Raw genomic sequence first — 16,257 nt, 5'->3', positions numbered from 1 at the left:
GACATTGGCATTGTAAGAAATGTCAACCATCGCTTATAGCCAATGCGCCACCAACCTTGGGAACTAAGATTTTATGTCCCTTGTGCCTGTAATTACACTGGCTCACTCACCCTTCAAACCGGAACACAACAATATCAAGTTAATTGTTTATTAAAGATTAGATACTTAATAAAAAATAAAAATTTTCTCAAGTATACAAACAATGATTATAAATAATAATATGTTAAAGCTAATTTATTTGAAGAGTAATTTATTGATAGTGACAATCAAATAATAATAACTACATGTATTACATTAAAGAATATATAATCATTATGTATATATATTTTGCTGATGTGACATTAGTACCGTAAGATTCCAGTTTCTCGTAAAACTATAGAATAACATAACAATAAACATATTTCGATACAAAATTAATCTTAATTACACCGATGCATTTACTTCTTTTTCTTCAATTCTTCAAAGCGTCTATTAAGATCTTCAAAGTCAATCTCATCGGGTGCACTCGCATCTGTGCCGTTCGAGGCATTGGAGTTGCTACTGTGAGGTACTGAGGGTAGTATCAAATCAGATGGCACGGACGGCAACTCTGGTAACTCTGGAAAGTAGTTGTTGGGTGGCACTTTGGACCGTGGCTGTGGTGTTGGAATATGTGCTGGCTGAAAGATTGTGAAAAAATATTGTAATTCACGTTACTTTAAATTATAGTAACAAAAAAAAGTAAACAATTCAGCTGATAAGAACTTATAAAATCAAAGATTTTCTATATATAACTGCAAGAACTAAATAGTAAAAAGTTTAAGACAATAATAGTGATGATACTATTGTATAAAATTTCTAGTTTACATTTGATACGACAAAACATTGCTGTATATTTTTCTTGTGTGGATAAACCAATCAATGACGACGGAGACCATCCGCGTAAAAAAGGAGATTTTGTTCAATTTCATTATAATTTCGCTATAGCCAAAATGGTCTATGGATATCTAGGAATTTGAAAAAACTTCCTTCTTTACTTAATTAACTTCGTTTTTATAATATTTAAAATTGAATATGAATAACTCATTCAAAAAAGGTCGAGTACCTCTGACATTTTAAACTCGTGTCAAAATCTACGATCTCGTGCCAAAGACGCCTAAGAATAAAGTAGTTTGTTCGTGGACAACGGAATGGGTTATAGATTATGCAGTTTTAAGTCCTATGTAAGTTCAGAGATTGTGTACATAATCGCTACTATAAACTACACATATTTAAAATGAAAATAATAAAGCAAATCAAACCAACTAACTAAAAATTCAACATAAAAAGATAGAAAAAAAAATTATGACAAAAGTATATTATTTTAAGATGTTAATAAAATGTTGCAGTTTTTTTTTTATTTTATGAGTTCAGTGTTTTGTTAACTTTATATTAATCACATTTACTATTATATATTTATCAAATATCATTTAAAAATGGCAGGTTAAAAATCAAAATATTACCGAATCATGAGCGATGCTGTCATATGCAGGAGGTAGATTGTTCATTTCCTCCTGGAAGTTGAAATATTGTGACCAAACGGGTAAACGAAAAGCAAAAATAATTTATAATCTCTAAAACTGAATTTTAAAACATAAAATAACTTTGAGGGTTTGAGTAAGTTGTTCTGCAAGTGTATAAATAGTATGAAAATGCAGTAACTAAAAATAAAAATGTAATGAATTAATAATAAAACTATATTATATAAGAATAGCTAATTTTAAATTACTCATAGATACACTCAAATAAACAAACTACTGTTAGGAAAAATATTTACCTGTAAAAAGCTGTTGTTCAAAGTTGCAGAATCAACACCGGGTGGTACATTATAAACCATGGGCTTACTTGGTCCCCCAAACATTGGGGGAGTTGCAACAAAACCACCAGCTTTACCTCCAGACGGTTGCTAAAATAAAAATTACTGAATTAAAGATATGACAATAAGATGAAGAAGAGACAAAACATAAATTTGTTAAACTTAAATCTCAGATGAACATGCATATATTACTAAAACATTGGACACGACCGGAAAAAGTTCAGGCACAGGAACAACGGTTTTACGTGCTTTCCGACGCACGGAAGTGTACACACATCCAACTTCCAGACTGCTACTGTGAATTTTCTAACAGAAAAACCCAATAACTTTTTATTGGCCCGACCTGGGAATTGAACCAAGGTTCTCCGGGTCTGCAGCCTTACATCAAGCCACTAGACTAACAAGATGTGTTACTAATCACATACTATACATTAATTATTATGGCTGGCATGAAATAATCTATGCTATATATACCTCTGTGAATATGTAGTTGCAAACAATATGAGTGCCACCATAAGCTAATGATGATAATATTGCATGTGCTCATAGAGCTACTTATGATTGAATAATTAAAAAAAAAAAACATTCCTACATAATTTTAAGCCATTTTACTCAAGTCACATTTGGTTATGTGTGACTATCAGGTATTATATATTAGACAAGGGTAGACCCTTAACAAATATTAATTTTACATACGGATGGATAATTGAATGGTGACACTGTTGGTGGTGGCAAATTAGGCATTTGAGGCATTGGAGGAGTTGGATATCCTATAAATCCAGGAGGATTTGGTGGTCCATTTATATCTATGAGCATTGCATCACGGCCTGGAACAATATATTAATGTAATCAAATGTTTAATCTTTGTTAATTGTGATTCATCCACTTTAGTCAAAGAGTATAATATATAAAAGGTACAAATTAAGAAACAATAACTATAATTTCCTCTTAAAATAATTATTAAAAAGTGTTATTGGTACAATTTATTTTTATTTCAACTTTTAAATGTTAATATTGGAAACATTACACTAGAAAATCTTACTTTCTTCCTCACGCATAACTTGCTCATCAGGTGTGTATTCAACATTATAATTCTTAGCTATTTCTATCAGGTATTTCTCTACGAGTATTTTAGGTGGACTTTGTACTGACATCTTATGCTTCAGTTTATCACTTATAGTATTTACACTCTCATTTCTGCATGCATCAGCATACATTTTTCCATATTTTGCAGTAAATAAATCAGATATTATTTTAAGTTCCTGAAAAACAATACAAACTAAATAAAGTATATTATATTCTTTATAGATGTAAATATTCTAAAGGTGATACTCTTTTTAATAAATTATATGAGTGTAATAAAATATTCTTCGTGTTTACCTGTACATCAGTGTGCATCCTTGGAGCAACCCAAATAAGAGTAGATATAGCTTCACTAAGACCCTCATCTAGTTCTTTCATCTGCGTCACCAGTCCAAAACGAGCCAGTACCAAGTCACAATACATTTCCACTATCTCCATAGCCTCAACCATATAATCTTCTCTGTATATAATTTTTTTTTTTAGATAGATATCAGTAGATTATACTTTAGCAACAATTTAATAAGAAGAAGATATTATATTGATATTCTATCGTCGCAAGCATTAATTTTAGCATTTAAGATTTAAGTTTTATTGATAGAAATATTTAAAAACTATTCTTAAATAAGTATATTACTGACCTGATTATGTGTTCTACACGAATTTTAGCACGTTCACTTTTACCAGCAGCAATATATTCAGCTATTTCTTTACGAGATTTTTGAGCTAATTCAGTTTTCTTTTTTTCTAGCAATTTAAGGCGGTTTATAGCTAATCTCAAATGAGTTTTTAGCTTTGAATAGTTGGGATTTGTCGAAAACATTTTAAAAGTAATAAATATGCACAAAATCAAATATTCCTTATGAGTAATGTAATAATTTTATTGTGTTGTTTGTAATTTGTATGAATCACCATTCAAAACTTCAGATGTAATCAAGTAAACGTCAATTAACGACAACTGACAACTCAGTCAGTATGGGCTATTAGATTCAGTTATGTTGTTTGTTTCTTTTCAGAAAAGGCAAAGGTATGGCACCAATACTGCATCATCTTCAATAATTGATTATTTTTGTTAATGCTTATTAATATGGATTTATTTTGTCAACAGTGTCCCAAATACAATACCAATTAAGTTTTTCACATAATTAATTATAATATATGAAATAAAACATTTATATACGATTTTATTTTATTTTTCTATAGTAATAAAGGCATTCTTTAGTTTATAACATTACAAGATTAAGAATTTGCTATTATTTTCGTTTGTGATTTGTGATGTCACTTTAAAAAGGGGATTAAAAGTTAATAAACTTATTATGCAAGATCTTATTTGCTCGGCTGGTTAGAAATTAGCCACACCTGGCTCGATTTGTTGTTATATTTGATTTGTTGTTACATTTTAAGATCTTACATGAGCTTATATTTTATCAGGCTATAACATGGAAATATTATATTTATTACTGGTCACGAATTCACTGCCCTGAATAAGTGCTTCCAATTCTTAGGGCTTTGTGCAAGCTCGTCTAGGTAGGTACCAACCACGCATCAGATATTCTATTGCAAAACAGCAGTACTTGATATTGTTGTGTTCCGTTTTGAAGGGTGAATGAGCCAGTATAATTACAGAGACAAGGGACATAACATGTTAGTTCCCAAGGTTGGTGGCGCATTGGCGAAGTATGCGATGGTTAACATTTCTTACAATACCAATGTCTATGGGCGTTGGTGACCACTTACCATCAGGTGGCCCATATGCTCGTCCGCCTACCTATATTATATTATAAAGAAAATGCTCAGCACAATATAGTAGGTATCTTCCTCCCAACGACCATGACTTTTACCAAAAAATGAAGAAAGCTGCGTGTTTTTTCGGGCATAACAAATATACAAGTATTATAAAAATTAACATTTTATTTCCGTCCTTTTTACACATTACAAATACTAAGTAATTAAGTACTCATTAAACTAGGAAACAAAGTTACAAGCGTCTTTAAACAAATATATGGAAGTAGGACACATATTTTTAAATGCTAACACAATTATCAGGTCTTTGAATGTACCGTTTCGCATGCTTTATAACATAAATAAAATATATAATTAAAGGCTTCTAGATGAAACGAGTTTAATCAAAAATATATATACCTTCGTCTTAGAAAGATTGTTACGTTTAGCAGAGGTACATTGACCATAATCTTAATATTATATAAATTGTCTGATAAATCAAATCAAATGCTCGTCAGTTATTCTTAAAATAAGAAGCACCAAATCAAAATTAGTTAATCATTGCGACTTAATTTATGTTTGAGTTTCGCACAACTAGACAAGAACAAGTCCAAATATGCTTATATACGTCATGATTTACTTCATTTTTTTTTTCTCGTTTTATATAAAAATCAATACTTTTCTTATTTTACTTTTTAATATAAATACAGTTTCAACATGTATTATTTTTTTGTAAAATTACACGGTATTTCTATCGATACCACAACCAAAAATCAATACAAAGAGACATTATAGATATAATTATGTAGAAATGTAAATTAAAAGTGTATGACAAATAAGTACAATATTTTTATCAAATTCTGTGGTAATCCAAAAATGTACTCAGTTTTTTAACTTTTAAATACTCTTAATGTCACATTAGTGTAGTAATTGCGCCAAAAATACGAGATAAGTACTATGCCGGCACTTCATTTGGCATAGTGTGTTTGCGTATTTGTATACTTAGTATTGTTGTATAGGGGTTTGAAAGGTGAGTGTGCCAGTGTAACAACAAACAAAAGGGACATAACATCTTAGTTCTCAAGGTTGGAACCAATAAAAAAAAGTTGGTATTATAAAAAAGTACTGCAACAGCCATATTTAATGTTATTTGCGGGTTCATTTTTTAGGGAGGCTTAGAATTAGGAAGGCAAACGAACAAATAGGCCACCAGATTGTAAGTGGACCCTTATCCTATAGACACTGACACTATGGAAAACATAAAACACTTCTTATGTCGCCAATAAACCTTCAACCAATTAAACTAAAATCCCTTGTGCCTGTAATAAAACTGGTATGTGCACTCACCACTCAAACTATTATTTCAATCAAATGATTTGACCAAACAAAACGCTTCGCTAAGCACGCTAAGACAAACGAAGAACCGCCTTCTAATTTAATTTATATAGTACAGTCAACAAAAGCGATTATTATAAAATTACAATTTTAACACATTATTATTATAAGTAACTTTGGCGATGTATAATGGCATGTATTTAAGCGTACAATAATACAAACCACCTCGAATTAAGTTAGTATAATAATTCGTTGGTCTTAAAAATATTTTGCAAAAATTTTAACAATTAATAATATGTAGGTTATTTACAGTAAATATCATTTGCAAGTCTACTTAACGAGCATGTGCAAATTGACATGACCTTCTTAAATAACTAGTGACCGTATTTTTTTTTATCGAAAAACTGCATTGTAACATAATTAAGCAGAATATCAGATTATTAAACAGTGTCCAAGCTCGATTAGATCTTATATTGTCGTGTGAACTAGTATGTGATAGTTATTGTCACCATAAACATTCGTACGTTTTGATATTTCACAGATTTCAATGAACATCTTACAATAGAGAAATATAACGAGATAATAATAAAGTATAAAGTCATAAATTGAAAATATAGAGCACTACAAAAAATATCTGCATAATATAATACTGTTAAATTACTTATAATACCTCAAAACAGAGCCAATGCTCTTATTAACAATCTAAAAGTCTAACATTCAGTCCATATTTAAGTCAACAGAAGATTTTTTCTCAATTTTATTTAAAGAGTTTTCAAAATCTTCATGTAAAACTACAGTTGTCGCGCTTATACTAGATGGACTGTGGGAATGAGTAATATTTGTACGATTACTATCTGCTAAGTGTTCCAACTCGTGGCTTTCCAAATTGGGTACAGCCGAACATATGGAACTTACACGAGACACTGTTTTTCTTTCTTCTGTCGGTACTTCTTTTAGGGAATTTCTTCCAAGCATATTAAGTAACGAACAAAGAAAAAAAGTTGCATAAGTCCAACTTACAGACATTATTAAAGCTAAGAAAGTTCCTATTTGAGAATATGGGAGGAGATTCGACCGCAATAGAAATATACCAGCAAAACCAGTAGTCAGTGCGGCTGCAGCAGTCGGTCCCGCGGAAGTCGATAGTGCAAATTTAACCCTACTAGATTTTGTGCCACTCGCATTTGTAAAACTTAGAGCATAATGTAGACTAAAATCTACTGCTAACCCAGCAGATGTAGATATAGCCACACTTTCTAATATATTTAATTTCCAATCGTTAAGCACGAGTATAGCTATTGTAACAGTTGAAGAAAATATCATTGCTAAGAGAGCGCAAACACTAATGACAATGCTAAATGTTGATGGTAAAAGTACTATAAAACCGAGAGCAGCAGACAATAATAACGCCGTTACAGTACCACCTGCTAAAGTTTTTTGCAGATCATAAAATTGTAGATCTGATAAAAACCATCCACATGACATCCCTGGAGGTGCGTTTTCTAACTCTTGTTTCGTCCAGTTTTCAACTTTATTAAAAAAATCATTCATTGCGGTGTAAGACATTGAATATGGTACTACACTTTCGAATTCCACAACAATAGCTGCTACTGTGGGAGGATACGAAGTCCTCATAAATTTAGGACCAGCAACTCCAGGCATAAAAAGTGCGCGAGAAGTTTGATATAGAGATTCCATTGCTTCGATAATACAGAAATCAAAAACTTCCTTAGTGTAGGGAAATTGGGATGATTCACAACATGGTGTTCTATTTATCTTGTCTATGTTGTCAATACACCTTCTGCTCATGTACACTTTGAAAGTTTCGATAAAACAGTTTGGTAAGAGTGGACCTAATGTTGGTTGGTAAAAAGGCTGAGCTTTTAGTTTAGCACAAAAATTCAATAACCATGTTTGTGACTTTGGGTTTGATATACTGAAGTTATCATCAAAAATTAGTTTTCCTTTTGAAAATGGATCCATGTGATTCCCATTATCAATGGGTTTTATACCCCATATCCATCTAAGAGGCATTCTACTACCCACACCTATATCTCTTCCAAATCTTTCAAATAGAAATTTATCCCTAAAATAAATATCATACTGCTCAAAAGGATGTGATGTTTGAAAGAGTTGAAATTGTTTTGAATCTGGAAGTTGAAGACCAGGATAATAAAATACTACTATAATACTGCAGACTCCAAAAGCACCCAAAAATACTATAAAAAATAAATGCAAACGCATAATACAAGTGATAATAAATCGGTTGAGTATGACTTTGATATCCCCTCCAACCTCATATATAGCTTTACTAATTGAACTTAATATAAGCCACCTATCAATACACAATTTAACATCTAATATAAAAACTGACACGGGCAACCAACTCACCATTAGTAAAAAGTTGACTAAAACTGCAGTACCTGCAAAAACACTAAAACAATTGATGGCTGGAATGTAACTGACATATGATGCAAAAAAGGCAACTGCAGTTGTCAAAGTAGTAATGAATATGGGCAAAACTGAATGTTTTAAGGTTTCTTCAAGAATTTGTATGAGTATAGTCTCACCAGCACTTGAAACATTCTTAATATCAGTCAAACCATTTTCATCAACTACAACATTGTCTCTGATGAGTTGTTTACTTACCATTTTCCAAACCTTGACATAGAGAAAAGCATCGTCTGCTCCAATACCAATCACAACAACTATGACTAATAGATTCATGAAAGGAAAGAACTCTAAATTAAATACATACACATATAAAAAATATGCTATACCAAGAGAATATGCTATAGCTGTAAACAGCAATAATGTAAGAAATATTGATTTTGTATAAACCCAGACACATATGAAAACGAAAAATCCTCCAAGCCCTATGAGCCAAGTGTCTTCTATTATCCACAAGTCAAATAATGCATTCTTTAATCCCAGTTCCATGGCTGGTATAGTAAGTGTGCCATAAGCTAAATTTGAACCTTGCAATTTCATGTAATAGGGCATTATAGTGCTACTTGTTGGTAAAGGCAGAAAAATCATCACATTTTTAACAAATGTCTCCGAAAACATAGGTGGTGAGTAGGCATCTGAATCAATAATATAGAATAATAAGTTGTATACTGCATCATATTGTGAACAATATTTAGGCACTCTGCATCTGTCTAGTTCACAGGAGGCCATGAGAGTAAAATTATGAAAATAACCTGCACATTTCTTTAAAATATTTACAACGTTAGTAACATCTTCTCTAGTTAAGTTTTCACATGAATTCTTACTAGATATTAAAGCTATATAGTTTGGCACACTCCATATTGGGCAACACATTTCTTCAGAGTGTGATGATCGTTGACACAGTCTATTAAACTCTTTTTCACCCAGTTCCATGAGCAACGACTGCAATTGACAAACCTTTTCTACATTTTCAAAAGAAAGCATTGATGTGTTATCAGTGGATGTAACAACTAAATGGGCATAATCTGTAGCTGGTGCACCACATACACCTGAAGCATAATTAGGATGAAACACATAATCTGGGATTTGCTGCATATTTTTGAGGGACTTCCATTGTTTTCTTGTATGATTTTTAAGGAAAACTGCATTTTCATCTTCAATAGAAACATTTTTTCCATAGCTCCAATGAACATGATCTATGGTTGTATTAAATTCTGGTGAGTTGTATAATGTTGTCGCAAATGTGTTATTATTCTTTTTTCTTTTGTGATGTTGTTTTTTAGGATGTTTTTTACCAGACCGAGATTTATCTTTTCGTGTTTTATTATGATAAGATTGATTCATCCTGATTTGGTCTTCTATTTCCTTTGGATTAACAGCAAGCCTTTTTGAGGGTCTTGTCTCATCAATAAGGTTTTCCCAAGCTATGAAACGATCGGCTAAATTCGTACCTCTTGTTTCGAATCCAATTATTGGTTCGGAAAACGAAGGAAGGTTGTGGCATACTAAAGGAATGACAGTGAGGAGCGTGGAGATTACGATTATAATAAAAAGGGTAAAATAAGAATGACGAACAATAAACCTGGCGTAAGCAGACAGCATCTTCAGTCCTTGACTTCATTGATTTCATATTTAATATTTTACACCATTTTGTCGTCTTGTAAGGCAAAATCATATCCTCTTGTTAAAGCTATTTTACGTAAATTTCAGATAGTTACATTATACAAAATAAAAAATGTAAAATTATTTTTGCAAAAATGTTCAATTGTCACAAAAGTGACAAAAAATTAAATACAAAATATAAATGTCAAAATAGAAGTCAAATTGTTGAAATTCATACTTGCCAACATTCTCGTATAAAACATGGATAAGAATAAAAAATTATTGAAATATTAAAATTAAACAAAATAGGGTTTAAGTAAGTAGTCGATTTAATTTTTTTAAGTTAATACTAAAATATATTTGCTAGTCTCACTTTGACCAATAATTTCAATTAATTAATTATTTTATTTTTTATATTAATGCCGTACATATTTGGATCTTTAATTAAATATATTTTGCTAGTATTGAATTACAAATTAATCGACATTTTAAGCTTAAGATTTGTTTCTTTTATTTATACCAATGGTAACAAAATAATGTAAATTCGTAGCTATCACGCATTTACCTTTATAGAGTTATATTCTACTTTTTAGTTGTGTTACATAATTAAGAAAAAATACATATATATTTCGGTAAATACTCTTTTAGTAAAATATAGATGAATACATAGCACGTCTTTCTTTTTAATTAGTTTTTGGATTCCAAGTAAATTAAAAGTAGAACTTTATCGCAATCATAAATACTTTCCATTTAATATTTTCAGCTCTATGGTTTTTATACGAAACTTAATCAGTGGCAACACATTTATTGTCTCTGACATTTTGTGATCACAAGACTTCTCCGTTTTGAGTTTTCTGTCAAGACAGAAATTGGAGAAAAAAAGGCCGTCCCTTTCGGGATCTTCGGGTTAAACAGCTCCAATTGACTCAAAAACTCCATCAAGATGAGATACTTTCTGACTTACCTGTTTGTGCTGCTGCTGTCGCTGGCCATACCCATATTTTCGTTGTACTACCTACTAACTGGAAAGGGTGAGCTGATAAGTTTCGGATGGTTCCTAGAGAATACGTCCCCCTACATGTGGGGAACGCTGGGAATAGCGTTCGCTGTCTCGTTCTCAGTTGTTGGTGCAGCGATGGGAATTCATACCACCGGAGTGAGCATAGTAGGAGGTGGTGTCAAAGCCCCAAGAATTAAGACCAAGAACTTGATCTCTGTTATCTTCTGTGAGGCTGTAGCTATTTACGGTTTGATTACGGCTATCGTTCTTTCTGGTATGCTGGAACAGTATAAAGAACCATTTTTGGACATTGCCATCAAGCAACAGAATTGGATGGCTGGTTACGTGATGTTCGGTGCTGGATTGGCTGTGGGGCTCGTAAACCTGTTCTGCGGTATCTCTGTAGGTATTGTTGGCTCTGGAGCTGCACTCGCTGATGCTGCCAATGCTGCCCTCTTCGTTAAGATTCTAATTGTAGAAATCTTTGGGTCAGCTATTGGTTTGTTCGGACTTATCGTCGGTATTTACATGACATCAAAAGTCAAAATGGGCAACCAGTAACTTAAGAAGAAAGTTATACTTGAAAATAAGAGTAAGTGTTATTAGCCAATTTTTACTTAAATTTAAAAAATTGAAATAGTTCATTTTAGTTATATCTGTCATCAAATGTTTCCTTTATTATGCTTAAATAATTAGATTCTTGATTGAAACTCTTAACAAAATAAGTGTATGATTCATGATTTTTTTTATACCAGTACTGTATACTTTCATAATTACTTATGGAATACATTTTAAATTTTATTTTAATCAAATCACATGAAGTACTTTCCTACCAAAGGCAGCTTTTACATGCAGTAAATAAATAATTTATAGTGATTTAGATAAACTGTAAGAAGTTCCCACCTAAAAAATATATTAAAAAAAAAAATCTTTCATTTGAGAAAATTATATTTTACAATTCCAGAGATTCTGTTTCACTATTATTTACATTACTCTAATAAAGATGACATTCTGATTATTAACATTTTCGTAAATGTAAGAAATATTCTTACTAAAATTTGGGTAATTTGTGTATCAATATATTGATATACATATAGTATGGTTACTAAGAAATTATTGTACAGAATTTATATGCTATGTATATATCCAGCATATAGAGGCCTATTCAAATTCATATTTTGCATTTTTAATAGTAGTATACTAAATTACAAATTAAAATCTAATCAATGTTGGAAAAAATTTGTACTGACTGACTGATGACTTATAGTGAAACAGTAATTGATTCTTTTCTTTGTGACCTACAATTTTTATTTCATAGATTATGCAACAAATTTTGTTCACAGACAATGAGTAATTCATTTTTGACATTTAACATTGACATTAAGTTTGAAGTTTTAATCTACACAGTATGTATATTATTTTTTATTTTTTTCAGTGTACTAAAAGCACTGGACTCTCCCTTACCTTGACCTGGAAAACCTGCCGCCACCAGTGCTTAATAAAATATTTATCTAAAAAGCAACTTTAAGCTTTGAAGTTTTCAATGAGTGTTGGACTTGTATACATCTGAATTTCTGTTTTGTTGATGTGTAACTATATTTTGTTTTATTACTACTGTTTGAAAAATATCTGCTCTTAGCACAAGCTGTTTAAATATTTTTTTGATGTTGTATGAAAATAGCAATTATTTTATTATTATAACTTAAGATATATTATTTATATATTTTAAGCTCAGTTATCCATACAGAAATATCAACAAAACACATGGAATGCAAATTAGTGAATGATAAAGGAAATATTTAACATTATACTATATGAACTTAATTTCGTTTTATTGTGCTAAGAATGGGATATTTTGTCTGTATTATATTGGAGTGTTTTTAGAGTACTTCAAAACCGATAGAATATGTATTTTAAATATCATATCACAGTGTCCTGTCAAAAAATTGACTAGATATATTGTGCATTGCAAGTGATTTAAGTCATCATAATTATTTATCATTGTTACCAAGTAACAAATATATTACTTCAAATAAATGCACCTATATATGTAGTCATTTTGTTTAAGGCTTAAACATTCCATGAAATGTTAATACAACATTTGTGAAAGCTTTGATTGGTAATAGCCTGTATATAAATGACACTTAATATTTTCCTATTGAGATTTCAGTCGTTTTCATGTTTAAAATAACTTTTGTCTGTTTAAGTAAAGGTTATTCCAGTACATACCATATATAATAATAAAATTTAATGAAACAAATAAAGTTTTGTTAAGTGTCAGTTATTATTTATGTTCAAGTTAATTAAAGAATTTTCAAGTAACACTTTCTTTTTTTGAATTAATGTGTATTTTTATGAAATTATTTCAATTTGTAAATATTAGTTTGCTTCCTCTTATTATAATGAGATACACACTAATTTATTGTATATGTAAATTCATATCCATATTAACTTAAATTAGATGTTATGTGAATGCCGTACTTTGTAAACGAGAAACGACCATCCCTTGGCACAAAATGTGCACATTATAAAATTATCGAGAAAGTATTATATGGTATCAGCCTAAGTACTATTTACTGATGCGTTTATAAGTTTAACATATTTGTGCAAATGTAGATATTATGTATGTTGATGAATAAATAGATAAAAGTTTTACTTGTTCTTATTGTTTTTAAAATTAATAACCGATATAATTATATATTATACCGAGACCGACACACCGAGAAGACTCGCCTAGGCTACGCAGCATTTCGGTGAGTTGTTCCAGCGACTCTGCTATGATGACGATATCGTCGGCAAATCGAAGGTGTGAGATGTACTCGCCGTTTACATTCGAGGGGAAACCTCTCGAAGTTGTTAGTGAATATACCTACCTAGGACAGATAATACAAGTCGGTAGGAACAACTTCGAGAAGGAAGCCGATCGAAGAATTCGCTTGGGATGGGCAGCATTTGGCAACCTTCGTCAAGTCCTCAAGTCGTCTATACCGCAATGTTTGAAGACGAAAGTCTTCAACCAATGCGTCTTACCTGCCATGACATACGGTGCCGAAACGTGGACACTAACTGCGGGACTAGTCCACAAATTCAAAGTCGCTCAGCGTGCTATGGAGCGAGCTATGCTCGGAGTATCTTTGAAGGATAAGATCAGAAATGAGATTATCCGGAAAAGAACCGGAGTCACCGACATAGCTTGCAAAATTAGCAGGCTGAAGTGGCAGTGGGCTGGTCACGTATGTCATAGGACCGATGGCCGTTGGAGCAGATGAGTCCTAGAGTGGAGACCGCGAATCGGCAAGCGCAGCGTAGGGCGCCCTCCAGCCAGGTGGACCGACGACCTTAAGAAGGTGGCGGGCACCAACTGGATGCGGAAGGCGGAGGACAGGGAGCTTTGGCGCACCTTGGGAGAGGCCTATGTTCAGCAGTGGACAACGATTGGCTGTTGATTGATTGATTGATAATTATATATTAATACAAATGTTTACTTTCTAGTTTATTTAATGGCTATTTAATATATTGCTGTGATTAATATATGAAAGATAACTATTTTTTACAAAAATTTTCAAACCTGACGCGACTGGTGGACAATTTTACTTTATGTTGTCTTGCATTACATAATGTTCGTTGCGTAATGTTTAACTATCTATTATATAGTTTATAATTATTTTATTAGCACGTGTGTGTAGAATATTTATATATTATAAATTGGCAAAGGCAACAGTTCAGTAATCAGTACTTTTTTTTCTATTTTTCATATCATTTATAAAAATATGGAAATACGAGTACAGATAATGAACAGATGTTAGAAACACGCATTACGCAAACGGTTACCTAAAATTTTTAATAATAATTTAATAGTACCTATACTAATATGATTTAAGATTTCGAACTCGAATCAATTCTAATTAATTTCTTATCAGAATTTATATTACAAATTTAATTATTAATTTTCATTTCTATTTATAAGACAACACAATCTTTAAAAATAAGCTTTATCTAGTTTTTTATTATTTTTTGGGACTGAGTTTGAGTACCTACTTTCTTCCTTCACAATAAAGGAAACCGAATAGAAACGTTCCTGTTGGTTAGACGCACGACTACAGCGCCCCATGCGGTGAACTACTCTCTTCTCATCGATATCCAAACTATCGACCGGTCGTCGATAATTTACGCGCTCTCATAAATAACTGTGATCTATGTCTCTGAGTTCTATCATCATATATATAAGTGTGGACGACACTCCTTGGTTTCCTCGGCAACTGCCAAGAAGTCTTATAAATACTAGGACCAAAGACACGTACTTACAGCACCAGTACTGTTGAAGGTTGCTTAGGCTCAATTCCCTATTGTAAGTTACAACTTGTAATTTTAGTATCATGATTCGTGTCGTCATTGCTACTGTGAGATGCGGTATTGGCTATAGCCTTAAGCCAGTTATAAGCCAGAGATAAAAGCATTATCATCATCAAATAACAGATGAGGGTATATATTTCAAAAACGTATCTTTGACTAATATAAACAGTAAATATTTGTATTAATGACAATAGCTCAATACATACCGATGATGCTGATTGTTATTTTAGCCACTAATAACAAACCCTAACTCATTGCAATAAGATCGCATTACTTCCTATTACTCCATACGTAAAACAGAATAAATACATCAAATATGACGAGAAATTGTTCAGGTTGTTCTGTAAATCTCCGAAAGGAATACTTGGCTTGCCAGAAATGTAATGATTTTTATGATATTATGTGTGCTAACTTAACACCTAATAAATTTAGTTTAATAAGTAAAGAGCATAAAAACCTGGATATGTCCGTCCTGCTTAAGCAAAGTATTAAAGCGTGATAATACAAACACACCTGTTCGCATCAGCAGCCTCAGCCATCAGACATCTTGCTCTCACCTCCCGGTACTGAGTCTTCTAATGTTACCACCCGAAATAAAAAACGTCAAGGAGCTTCAGACAACCAAATAAACGCGGAACCGAGCCTTGACGCATTAAAACGGCACTCAAAAACAGACGCATACAATAGCAGACGATAAACCTAATTCTCCTATGATGAACTTATCTAAGGATGAAATTCGAAGCATAGTGAGGGATGAGTTAACCAGTGTTTTTTCTAGTCTCCAAGAGACTTTTTTTAAAACTATAGATGCAAAAAACAATAAATTAAAAGAGCGAGTAGAGCAACTAACAATTTCTTTTAATTTTTTTGAAGAAAAATA

General features: G+C 31.9%; 3 protein-coding genes across 4 annotated transcripts; 1 reads left to right on the top strand and 2 right to left on the bottom strand.

Annotated features, from left to right (window-relative positions):
* Positions 1–333: 333 nt before the first annotated feature.
* LOC126768684 (IST1 homolog) lies at positions 334–3,855 on the bottom strand. 2 transcript variants are annotated; one of them, XM_050486939.1, is made up of 7 exons: positions 3,556–3,855; positions 3,215–3,377; positions 2,877–3,096; positions 2,531–2,661; positions 1,796–1,924; positions 1,482–1,532; positions 334–659 (listed from the first exon to the last, which is right to left on the bottom strand). In XM_050486939.1, exons 1-7 carry the CDS (start codon positions 3,735–3,737, stop codon positions 438–440), a joined length of 1,098 nt encoding a protein of 365 aa, XP_050342896.1. In that variant the 5' UTR covers positions 3,738–3,855; the 3' UTR covers positions 334–437. The 2 variants fall into 2 exon arrangements, with proteins under 2 accessions (XP_050342896.1, XP_050342897.1); XM_050486940.1 differs by lacking the exon at positions 1,482–1,532.
* A 958-nt stretch (positions 3,856–4,813) lies between these two features.
* LOC126768617 (protein dispatched) lies at positions 4,814–10,187 on the bottom strand. The gene is made up of 2 exons (XM_050486811.1): positions 10,005–10,187; positions 4,814–9,364 (listed from the first exon to the last, which is right to left on the bottom strand). The coding sequence occupies exons 1-2, from the start codon at positions 10,095–10,097 to the stop codon at positions 6,689–6,691; spliced, it is 2,769 nt and encodes a 922-aa protein (XP_050342768.1). The 5' UTR covers positions 10,098–10,187; the 3' UTR covers positions 4,814–6,688.
* A 646-nt stretch (positions 10,188–10,833) lies between these two features.
* On the top strand, positions 10,834–13,679 carry LOC126768720 (V-type proton ATPase 21 kDa proteolipid subunit c''). Its single transcript, XM_050486994.1, has 2 exons — positions 10,834–11,616; positions 12,460–13,679. Exon 1 carries the CDS (start codon positions 10,968–10,970, stop codon positions 11,583–11,585), a length of 618 nt encoding a protein of 205 aa, XP_050342951.1. The 5' UTR covers positions 10,834–10,967; the 3' UTR covers positions 11,586–11,616; positions 12,460–13,679.
* Positions 13,680–16,257: the final 2,578 nt, after the last annotated feature.

This window comes from Nymphalis io, chromosome 5, assembly GCF_905147045.1.
Source record: "Nymphalis io chromosome 5, ilAglIoxx1.1, whole genome shotgun sequence".
In the NCBI taxonomy this organism is placed as follows: Eukaryota; Metazoa; Arthropoda; class Insecta; order Lepidoptera; family Nymphalidae; genus Nymphalis; species Nymphalis io.
The sequence above is the reverse complement of the archived record's forward strand: the minus strand, read 5'-3'. Positions and strand labels throughout refer to the sequence as shown.

What these genes read in the sequence shown, in the direction of transcription:
- LOC126768684 (XM_050486939.1), bottom strand. Translation starts at nt 3,737, where the DNA reads ATGTTTTCGACAAATCCCAACTATTCAAAGCTAAAAACTCATTTGAGA. An exon ending in AGTTATGCGTGAGGAAGAAA is followed by an intron (nt 2,662 to 2,876) that starts GTAAGATTTTCT and finishes ATATTGTTCCAG; the next exon opens with GCCGTGATGCAATGCTCATA. An exon ending in ACAGCATCGCTCATGATTCG is followed by an intron (nt 660 to 1,481) that starts GTAATATTTTGA and finishes ACAATCTTTCAG; the next exon opens with CCAGCACATATTCCAACACC.
- LOC126768617 (XM_050486811.1), bottom strand. Translation starts at nt 10,097, where the DNA reads ATGATTTTGCCTTACAAGACGACAAAATGGTGTAAAATATTAAATATG. An exon ending in ATGCTGTCTGCTTACGCCAG is followed by an intron (nt 9,365 to 10,004) that starts GTTTATTGTTCG and finishes TGTCAATTGCAG; the next exon opens with TCGTTGCTCATGGAACTGGG.
- LOC126768720 (XM_050486994.1), top strand. Translation starts at nt 10,968, where the DNA reads ATGAGATACTTTCTGACTTACCTGTTTGTGCTGCTGCTGTCGCTGGCC.